The 12,084-nt window shown below is 34.5% G+C and overlaps 1 protein-coding gene across 5 annotated transcripts in view; it reads right to left on the bottom strand.

Annotated features, from left to right (window-relative positions):
• The window catches only part of COL21A1 (collagen type XXI alpha 1 chain), a 190,004-nt gene that overhangs the window by 93,917 nt on the left and 84,003 nt on the right, over window positions 1–12,084 (bottom strand). For all 5 annotated transcript variants that reach the window (XM_080389895.1, XM_080389898.1, XM_080389896.1 and 2 more), the window contains 3 exons: window positions 10,156–10,233; window positions 6,343–6,426; window positions 3,947–4,009 (listed from right to left, as the gene is read on the bottom strand). In XM_080389895.1, the coding sequence (XP_080246021.1) occupies window positions 3,947–4,009; window positions 6,343–6,426; window positions 10,156–10,233 (225 nt within the window). The remainder of the gene's footprint in view (window positions 1–3,946; window positions 4,010–6,342; window positions 6,427–10,155; window positions 10,234–12,084) is intronic.

Here is a 12,084-nt window from a genome sequence, read left to right as displayed (position 1 = left end):
AAGAAAGCTGTTTTTTAAAAAAAACAACAAAGGAATGATTGAAAATGAGTCATGTTTATATTCCCTTCCCCAAATATTACAGCAAACAATTTTACTGGGCAACACCAGATTAACAATTATTTTTGAGTAATACTGAAGATATTCATGGGAATTGTTTTGAATTTTTCTGCAATAAAAATAACTTTGCGTATTACAACAGTCCAGCTAGCCCACAACTAATAAACTAAACTTTCTTCAATGTTTTACTTTAAAAATCAGTTACACATATTAATATAAATGCATGCCTAAAACCTTTCTCAGAGGAAGAAACATTTTGTTGATCAGTTGTACTGTTCAAAGAAAATGAATACCAGATAGGCAAATTGGAATAACTTTAGAGAAGAACATAAAAATGTGTTTGGGAACAGAAAAGACTGACTTTCCAGGAAAAGCTTTTCATGCAAAATCCATTTGATTAAACACTGACTGCACAACTACCTGTAAGCCTATTGTGCTGCTTGAATTAAGAGCTTGCTTTTCAGAGTTCCCCACGGTATACAGCTAAAAGATTCATATGAGCAAAGTTATCTCAAATAAGGAAAACCACTGACAGCACAGAAAATATGCAAGTTTTGTTAGCAAATAAATAAATAAAATGAAAAGAAAAAGACAGAGACAGGAATCTGTTTCATGCATAGTGTATGTAAAGGGTCTCCAATTTTTTGTGGCTAAAAGCTAGCCTGGAAAGCACTCAATAATCCACTGTAAGGAACAATAATGTACTGGCCAGAGCTGCAGATGATCTAATAGGTTTGCAATTATATCCTTACAAAGAACAAGTGCAAAAAGCTACAGCTGATATTTAAAAAAAATTAGTCAGTTAATAAAGCTATAGGATTTAACTGTAAGCACTTCCAAGAACACATGAACTTCAATTCAGCAAAATGGTAAAATTTCTCCTTTAGCAAGGCTTTTCGATTCTTTTTGGATTGTCTGAGATACTTTTATTAATCTTTTTTGTGTTCAGACAATGCCCATCTACTATCTATGTATGTTATGACTCACTCTCAGGAAAAAACTGTTGCAGAAACAAAGTCTCAGGAACGAAGTTGCAGAAAGACTACAGTACCAATTTATTTTTCCTTCATGATTCACACTGTTACAAATTTCAGTACTGGAAAGATACATAACACTGAAGTAGAAATCTGTTAATAAAAGTATGAAAAAGTCATAACAAATTGTTTCTAAAACAATACTGTTGAAATTGACTGGACACTTTAGAAATAGTGTCTTAATCTATTTTCTAAAAGAGAGAATGGAAACTGACAGTTCCCTACCAATTTCCAGTCCATTCTGGCTTCTCTAAAGCTTACACAATATCACTTTATTTTTCAAAATATCAGAGTTATCTGGATTAAAGACAGCTCTGCTATGTTTATCCATACTGCAAGTCTACTTCTAGCAATTGGCATGGTCAAACTGTGATGGACAACTCCGGGTTGAGACAGTTTGTGTACCTTTGTATAGAACGGGCCTGCCCTTCAGAAGCTTAAGCACCATCAAAAATTAACTGAAAACTTATTCTGACTCGATCACACTTCCCTAGCTCAGAATCCACCTATTCCTATTTTAAAACTCTTATTTCCACCATTGTCTGGAACCAAAATCTATTTTATAGCACTGAATTTCCATTCAGATTGTTTTCTCTATTCCTAGTTCAAAAAAACTCCAAAGATAATAGCTATCAAGAGCTGCTTAAGACAAAAGCAAAAGGATAAAATTTTTTCTTATATCACAAAAGAAATGAGGATCTTTGCTTTTGGAACTAATGAAAAATTCCTGTACTCAGTGCTCTGCTGGGTCATCAGGGCTACCACGGCCAGGTCTTAATATCCCAAGTCCCACATTTTAAAGCTGCCATTTTCAATTGTTAGAAACAATTGCTTTTCTTGTTTTCAGTGCCAATTTTTCTTCTATCAAAGTAAATCTGCTTCCAAAAGGAATCACCACAGTTGATGCACACAAATGAATCATATGCTATCCCTACGAAAAGGCCAACGCACAACTAAGCAACATTTTGTAATGTGTGTAGCACAGAGCTTTCTCTTCGTAACCGGTAGTATTTATTACTGTTACAACACACGAACTTCCAAGTAAGTATCAATCTCACTGTTTCCATCTTTAGCTGACATAGAAATGAAATGTATTACTAGTATTAAAAATTATTAACAAAAATTGAACATTAGGTGTTTTTATAAAGCTATCCTTACTAGGATGCGTCTCTTCAGTAGGAGTAAGATTCTAGAGGTACTAAACTTAATAAGCAAGAGCAGATTTGGGAAAGACCTTTGATAAGTCACAATATCCTCATGAATCTTTCCATAGGACAGTAGATTACTAAAAAGGTGAAGTTGAAAGGTCCAGTCCAGCCCTTCTCTTAAGTCTCTCTAGTACGTCAAGTGTGGAACAAAGTGGTCCAAAATAACTTAATATCCTTCTAAGTCTTAACCAAACCCATATATTATTAGTTCCACAGTCCATAATCCAATGTTTCTTTCATAAACCATTTTGTCTTCTCTGCACTCATCCACCTGTATTTTCAAAAGTTTTGGGACACGTTCTTATATTTTTATTCTCAATAGTATTTGGGACTCCTCCCTAATTGTATTTCCTGTGATTTCAAGACATGATGCTTACCTCCTCTTCTGCTTCACCACGGAGACTTCAAAATAACACTACAACCTAGGTACTCAACCATAAAACTCAGTCCTCACAATAAGAATGAAAAACTACAATGAATTAATTTCCAGTATGTGCATGCACTTTATTTTCCTGCTTTTGGTATCCAAGCAGAGAAATAATCTTCTTTTCAGAAGCAGATTATTTGTAATGCTCCCAGCTGCCTTTTAACTTTTTTTTTCTTATTTTATTTTTAAATATAAATAAAACAGCTTCTAGTGAATAGTAAGAAACATCAGAGGCCACGTTCTTAGAAAGGAAACATGGGTGGTCGAGTCTCCCAGCTTTTGGCCTGCTCTCTCTTAACACAAGAGGCACAGGAACACCACCACTTTGGTGATACAGAGACTGCAGGCTGTTAACAAAACCTTGCTCAACAGATAAGCTTGGCCGTCAATATCTTAGAAGCTTCTAATTACATTCAAATTTGTAATATATTTTTTCAATGAAACCTTAAACTATTTTTATATATTTATTTGCTTTCATTACAATAAAAAATGTTAACCATGAAGGCCAGACAAGACATTGCCAAACCCGTCATTTTTATTTTAGGGATGTATATTATTAATATACTTTCTTTCAGTCTTTACCATCCATACTAATGAAATGCCAGATTAAAAAGTAAAATGTAGAGTAAGAGAAAAATGCAGGTATTTTTTATGATGTAATGATTAGGACTGCACAATATTTGTATATTTAACATTCTATACACATATCTACTTGTATATCTGTGTATATGTATATGTATTTTCTAGAACTATATATGCATATCTACTATTTGGTGGACTACTTGAGGCATCCTAAAAAGAAATTAAATTAACTGAGCTTAAACATGAGAAGCAATCCCTAAAACAAAATAGACAGAATTTTAGCTCCCTAAAGTGCTTTCTAATGCAAAAAGTTCTTAAGCAGTAAAGACTGAAGGTCAGAAGGTGGTAACTGATGCAAACTGATGCAAAGACCAACAGGAGCAGTCATAGCCTGCTTATTATTATTATATACATATAATAGTGCCTAACTCATGCTATCATATATACAATATTTTAGCTTGAAACAAAAATACTATGATTAACATATATGAACATTCAGATAGCACTTAAAGTGACATTCACATTTTCAAAGAATGGAGACAAAATCATCTAAATTTGAAAATCTGATCTCAGTAGTATGTGTTTTTTCTCCTGTTAGTTTTGCATTTACAATATATGACTAAGTTTTCAGTACTCACAGGCTTACCATCTGGACCAGGCTGACCAGGATAACCATGATTCCCAGGCTGCCCAGGGTCACCCTATAGAGAAGCAACATGTTAACACACAAAAGATATGAAAGAGCATTTTAATATTAGCACAGAGCAACCTTAAGCCTAAATACATTCCGTGAAACAGTGGCTGCAAGCCCAGCTACCTGCTATTGAGGAATAATTCCTATAACAAAAAAGAAATTATCTTGTAACTCCCTCCCCAGGAAAATTCTCCCCAACTTCTTGTGCAGAACTTGGAGAAGTGAGCCCACACTCAGTTACAGCACAAGTTTAACCCATCATCTCAAAAGCTTTCAAGCTTTTCAATACCTTAATCACAGAAAAAAAAAAAAAAAACAAAAAAAAAACAAAACAAACCTTTCTTTTCATCAAATAGATGAATAAAAACCTTTATGAAAACCTTCTTAACCTAGTAGTACTACTCTGAAGAAAACTCTCACCTGCTTTGGCTGAGTCTCCTTCTTAAAACAAAAGCACCAAAAAGGCAGGAGCCAGGATTAAAACCTACTAAATACTAAACTCCTCTCCACACACTTACTGCTGTTTAAAGAAGATATTATTTTAGATTTCTTCTTATAAGGCCTTTGCAATTATTCTGACAATTTCTGTTACAACTATAACATTGAAGGGAAAATTGGTTCCCTGGGCTTCATGTTTATGGTAAGAAAGCAGGAAATTAACTTCCTAATCAATATATCCTTACTACTGGATTTGATTTGAGCCCAGCAAAATCCTGTAAGACTTGATCTATAAAATCGTTTTACTTTTACAAGACCTTTAAGCAGGTACCACTTTCTTCAGCCTGAACCATCAACAGACCTGTGGGTCAGTTACAACTGCAGAATTGTTAATAAACTGGGAGGACATTAGGAGGGAAATAGGAAAATAGCTTTCAATGTGACTTTAAAAAAACATCTTTTCATATATCAACCATAGAAATGTGATGCTGAACTAAATGGGAAAAGATATAGGATAATATCTCTAGAAAAGCATAACTGTTATAATTTGCTAAATTAATAATAGGTTTATCCAGAATTATTATTGTCCAAATTAAGAAGTCCAGGTTTGAGATCTGAGTAAAAATAAATTTGTTTTCAAATATGCTATCTAAACAATGAAATTTTACACCTTTAACTTGAAAAGGCTAAAACATGTTACCTCTATTTTTAAATTGGTTTAATTTAATTAATTTTATTGTACTCCATTAATATCATAAACACACAAATTACATTTAAATTTATATGGTTCCGAAGCCAAATATTCAAAAATTAAGTAATACCATAACTAAGATAACCTATACAATCTTAACTTGGCTTCCTTTTCACTCTTTCTGCAATCTTTTGTGTTAGGCATCATCTTGTTACCTGTATTATTCAATTACCCCCAAACAAATATTATACTGCAATATAATGGAAAGACTGCACATGAAGCCAGGATCTAAATAAAATCCTGTAAGTCACCCTAATTCTGACATTTCATACTCTTTCATACTTTACAGGATATGGCTTTCCATTTTTACAAATTATAAATACTTTCTTCTCTTTTTTTTTTTCCTAATATGCTAAAGAGAAAAAAAAAAAGTAAAAAACCAGAAAAATTCTATTACATGAAATAATAATGATCTCCTACTTGTGGATTCCAATTCCCTGATTAGAAACCTTTACCATAGTAGCAAAAATGCCCTTTGACTTGAGGTAGCTGCAGCAGGCTGTTAACCCCTTATATGATGACAGTAGAGTTTTTTTAATCATCTGCTTAAAGAAAGACAAAAGGTTTGGGCTTTTCTTGTCTACCCTTATAAGGCAAGCTAGTAACTAGAAGCACTGCTCAGCACAATTACTGAGAAAGGTACTACGGCAAAACATTAGGGATTTGAGTCTGCCATATTTAGACATCTGAGACTCAAGTCTGCTTCTCATATTAATCTTTCACCAACACTGGGTGGAGGCCATCGGAACAGCTAAGGTGGAACTCTCCCCGTAAGCATCTTGTCCATTCTTTAACAAAAAAAAATAAAAAATTCTCCATTAAAAGACTTCCATTATCAAAGCAATTCACTCTCAAAAAATTAACAGTGCGAGATCATTTGCTGAAGAGTAGCAAGGAAACATAGTTTTATATCCATGAGCATTTTTCTCAAAAAAATAAAAGCTATTTTAGTGTCATTAGGAGTTGTGGCACCAAAATCTGGCCTTGAAGATCCTATCACTGTATTAATGCATCAGAAACCAGAACTAGGAAAACTTGTCTCCTACTTTTTTAATCTGCTTGACTATGACTGGACAACATAAGATCTGCAAAAAAAAGAAAAATGAAAAAAGGAAGTCGTACACACTCAATAAGACAGAATGGAAACTTACTTTGGGGCCTGGAGGTCCTTGCTTTCCTGGTGGGCAAATGCAGGGGGCAGGTGTTGAGCCAACATCACTAGGACCATTCATGCACTACCAAGAGTAAAACCAGCCATCAATGCACATGCCAAAAGCATTCAACAAACATCTCATAGCATTATATGAATCGGATTTTCCTTAGATTGCATAGGTCCTGGATTTCACACTCTTGTTGAGCTGGAACTTCTGCTTACCTGAATATTGCCCTCCAGCTACTTTGCATGCATGAGTTCATCATTTTACCCAGAAGAAAAATAAATAAAAAATTAAATACCAATACTGGGCTGATACATGAAACTATTTGCTTTTCCACAAATATTTTGTCATATAGTTTGATAATTTAAAATAATTTTAATATCATTTTAAATAATTTCAAATCTGGCAATATGCAAAACTCTTCTTAAAAACTAAATGATATTCACTATTTGAAGTGTGATCAATTATCAAATATAACTATTTAATTGAAGTTTGTGAAAAGAATGTAATAAATATTATGTTTAGTATAATAACCACAACTCATGGGCATGCTATCACGTGTAGCAAGCCTGAAAAGAACATAAAGCCCAAGCCTCCTACCTCCTGGGCATGTGTCCCAACTACGAAGCTACTTGAGGAAAGATGGGGCATGGCTGCTACCACCGACTCCTACAAGTCACTAGTCCTGACCCCCAGGGTGCCCATCCTGGAAAACCATCAGGTGTCATCTTCCAACCTGTGCTCTCTATACAAAGAGCTGTAAATACTAAATCTTGGCAGTCCACATCACCCTCTAGAGATATTTGGGTTTTTTCAGAGGCATTTACTTCTCACCATTGAGAACATATGAAAACCCAGCAATTTCTTAGAGCTATGGAAAAGGCCAAAACTTAAGAATCCAAGATACAAAAAAGCAGAATTTGTATTTATTATCTAAAACACTTTCTATAACATTTTATACATATTTCCTAAAATAATGCAGACTTTTTACAATGTTCTCCGAATGTAATTCTTTCTCAGGGTCAAATGACTGATCAAAACACAAATCCACATTTCCTTTGCAATGGTACCAAGTGGAGTTACAAGGATGGTTAGGGAAGCTATCGTATTAAGCCTTCAAACAAGCTCCTCCTTAGGGAGCTCCCATTAGCATGACGCAGGTAACAGGCACGTGACTGTGCATATCCCCATCCACTTTGCAACAGCAGCCAACCCTGCAAATAATAGTAATTGAATTGAAACGGGGGGTGGGGGTGGGGGTGGGTGGCGGAATCAGGCCTTTTATTCCAATAAATACGGGTTTTTCAGAAAACTGATTTTTAATTCGTCTATTGACTAGAGTTCAATTAATGGAAATCCAGCACTTTTACACTTAGCAAACCTCTGTCCACTTTTCAAAACAAAGTGTATACTCCCTAGAGTAATAAGAAATGTATATAAAGTCAAATACTACCTTAAACTGAGTTTGAGCAGTTTAGGATTGAGCCTACCTCTCCATTCTGAAACAAGATGAAACACAATTTAAGAATACAGCAATATTTGTAATAAGCAAAATCCATTCATTTGTAAATGTTTCACAAAAACCAATCATAAATTTAGGGCTGTAACTGTCAAGGAACTGTAATGAAAAACTTTTATTTTTTCTCAGACTTATGTGCAGCTGCTATCGATGAAGATGAATTTTTTGTTCATTTCTTTAAAGGTCTTTCAACAGCAGCTAGCAGTAGCAATTTTTAAAAGGCAATGACAAAACTAGAATTAATACTGAACAATCTAAATATTTACACACTAATGCTTAGATTTGTGTCAAACCTTTTGCCAGGAGTACTTCTCATAAAAAAAAATTCTCTGCTTACTCATTCATGTCAGAGAATGTACCAAAATATTTCTAAAATCTCTGATCCCCGCCTGAATCCAGCATCTGGGAAAACATACAGCAGCACAGAGGGAAGGCTGGCTTTTCTCACTTTCCTGTATGACTGCATTAGACTCTGCTGTCAATTCACTTGAGTTTTCCAGTATCTGCAACACCACAGAACAATCCATCCCCAAATATTTCAGCATACTAACGGTGAAATTGTCTGTCTTAATGGTTTAGTAGCCGCCATTAGCTAAGCACCATGTACAAGTTTTCTAACATACAGAGTCACCACAGACTTTGTACACAGTCTGTGGAGAGAGGCAGCTTCCTCTGTATTGAATTTCCATCTTAGGCAACCTCTAGAGGAGGTTGTCCTTCTCTATGGACCATAGAGGGAGCTTAAAATTACCATGCAGATAATTATCTCAGGAAAGGGGACTAATTCAGGCTGTAATTAGTACATATAGCACCTGCTTAGTGCAGGAGCTCTGACACAACCACACTCTTGACACAATACAACCACAAATCACATATTCCTACTTGGAGATCATCCAACGTTTTTATTTTCTGACAGAGTCCAGAATCACATGTGTAACATCCAAATTTAATTTATAACAGCAAGTGAAACTAAACTAGCAAAAAGCAATCTTTTTGCTAGGACTTCTTGCCAAATTGCAGACAACACAAGATACGATGGACTTTTTAGTGCTTGCTTTCTTTAAGCAATTTTTTTTTCATTTGTTTACTTTTCATATCCTCCTTCCAATTTGTAAAAAGCAAAAAGGTACGTGCTGCAGTTAAATAGCCAAATACTACATTTACTTCAGGCTTTAAAGCTAACTTTAAAAAGGTGTTCCTGACCCCATTAGTTCTTGACACACACAGTTAGATTTCAGAACAGCTAACAATCCAGCCACCTACTCATTGCTTAAATGAAAGCTGTGAGTTCTGAAAAAGCCTAATAAGGGTGCTGTCTGTAATGAACACGTTGGCCCCAAATAAACAGCAGAAAAACAGACTAGCTGGGCCTCTGTGCAAGTCTGATAAAAAATAAAATATCTGGATGTTGAAAATTCACAGGTTCTATTATCAAACTGGCAAAATGGTCCTAACACTAAAGCAAATCACAACATGAAGAATATGGCTTCACATAGTAAAGACGCTGTTGTCTGATTATCTTTAGCTCAGTTTGTTTCAGACACCAAAGGAGGATATTTTGAAGGAAACTGTATGTATAAAACAATCTCTTGCTTATATTTTGAGATGGGAGCTGAATGCTTTTAAAATCTGGCTCCAGCTGTGTGTCATGAATTGTTTCCAAATCTGTTTGCATGTGATTTACATTTCATTGCATAATTAACTGTAAGTAAGAGGGCAAAGAGAGGGTCAAAGGATCCCCATAAGCTTCCTAAATCATAAAATCCTGAACGGGATTATATTTTTGTCTTATCCGTAATATACTTAATGAAAACTTAGCAACATTTCAGTTAACAGGGCATTTAACACAGACATCGATATAGCTATATCTGATAGGAAAAGGCAATTTTAAAATATAGGGTTATGAATAAAAATTCCAGAGATTAAATGACCTGACATGTAGCAAGAAGTGTATCAGATAAGTTAAAAAGTAATATTTAAAGTATTTTACACAATTGTAACCTAGTAGTTTCATTAAATTGTAACAGAAGATCCTGAGATTCTTCTAGACCGCTGTCAAATTTCCACCATCAAATATCTAAACTAAAGCCAACTTTCAAAATATGTTAGTGCAAAAGTAAGGCTGATAACAGACAAGTTCTTGTAACTTGATACTGTACAGATAACAGCACTTGTTTGCACTAGCTGAATCAATGTACCATTAACTTATTTTAAGAGTTAAGTCAGCTTTAAACAGTCATTTGTAAAAAATGCCAAGTAGTCCTCAAAAGTTCATCTATCATACTCACAAATCCTGGGATCTCACAGACTGTTTCTCGATTATTTTGCTCCGGGTCACAGTAGATTCGCAGTTTTTGTATATCAAACTACAATTCAAAACATAAAATACTTTTTTTAGAGAAAGTGTTATTAGCCTGACATTGTTAATTTTAACTATACACTTCTTAAATTGCATCATCCACAAGTTCAAAAAAAAATGAACAAAACATTAAAAAGTGAGAGAAACTGGAAGCTCTGTGTGTCCACGATGGTTAACAACCAATTCTAGATGTAGAAATATTTTTAGTCAGGCTAATCATGATGATTAATATGTGCAACTAATTCAATTTAAAGAATCCAAGGTTTTCTTTTCTAAAATAAAAGAAATCACCACCCTTAATCCTTGACAACAAATCAAAACATGCACAGCACAAATTACACTGGCTGCCATTATCATTGGGAAACAAGTTACAACCGCACAGGCAAAACCAACCTTTTCCTTTTTACCTTAACAAAGTAAACTTCCTGCAAAGAAGTTTCTACACTGGCCTGTCGCTACTAGATGTAAGATTTGTAAGTTTTGGTGAAGCATTAGAAGGCATCCCCAACACTTGAAATAATTTGGTTTAGAGTTTAGCTGTATAACATAAAGCTTTAAGAAGCAACCAATGAAAACACTGGCACCAGGTAAGCAAAAGTTTGTGCCATTCTGCTCTGTTGTGATACTCTATAAAAATAAGACCACTGAAGTCAGTTTTTCTAGCATAAACTATCATGACTGCAAAGAGAAAAAAGGCCTGTAACACTTATTTGAAATCACAGACTATAAGTTGGACTAGTGGACTAGTTGGACTATATATAGTCAATACTATGCCTAGTAATACAAGCTTTCAAATTCAAAATGTCTACAATTCACAATTATGTGTGTACAGAATTTATCATCACTATACTGGAAAGCACTTCAGTCAGCAAGATCCTAATTAATTCAAGAACCCTTGCAAAATATCACCAGAAAACATCTGAATCAGAGCACAAAAAGATAATGAAAATTCACCAAAGAATCTCTGAAGAAGATTCTTGTATCATACTTTGTATCCAGCTCCAACTGATTTCTTTTAAGGATTTCACAATACCTTTTCACTGAAAGGCAGTATGCAATTTCATCAAAATATTTCTCTATAATCATAGTTTAAAGAGAAATGTCCTGGCAAAGTTTGACTCAGTGCTTTGCAGAATGCATCACCATCTGACTAAGTGGAGAAAGGCAACACTTTTCTTAGATTACAGAAATCATCTGGAAATATAAAATTGCAACCTGTGGCAGATTTTCTACTTTTGTTCTAGTCCACTATCAGAATAGAATCTTGTACAATCTGACATTCCTTAAATGTTTTCATCTCTATTTTAGACAACATGTCTTGCTACTAACATGGTTTAACTCAGAAACTGAATTACTGGGAACCTATAAATGTCCCATTTCTGCAGTGACTTAAGAGAAAAAACAAGGCACAACAACAATAAGCAAGCAACCCTCTAATCCTAGAATGCACAAAACTATAAAAATAGGATAATCCTGCACAGAGAAAATGCATGAGACGATTACAATTCTGCAATCTCTAGTTTCATTGCAGTAAGTGCTTGAAATACTATCAGAAATCTGTGGGAAACATTCAGTAGATTTTGCAAAGGGGCACTTCAGTATACAGACCATGTTGCAACCAGAAATGCTGAGTCACACACACACTGCCTCATCCAAGTTTCCATGTACACTTTTAGAATACGGTAATAGAACTGAAGCCTGGCTATAAATAGAATTCAGGAGTAACTAAGTAAAGACAACCGAAGAGAGTTAGCAAAGATGATGCAAAACACATTAATGTATTTTAGTAGGAGCAGTAAGAATAGTGAAATTAGAGTACAAAAAAAATATAGCTTTCAAAATAACTAAAAAGAATGTC

The sequence above is a fragment of the Falco punctatus genome, assembly GCF_963210335.1.
Source record: "Falco punctatus genome assembly, chromosome: 5".
In the NCBI taxonomy this organism is placed as follows: domain Eukaryota; kingdom Metazoa; phylum Chordata; class Aves; order Falconiformes; family Falconidae; genus Falco; species Falco punctatus.
The sequence above is the reverse complement of the archived record's forward strand: the minus strand, read 5'-3'. Positions and strand labels throughout refer to the sequence as shown.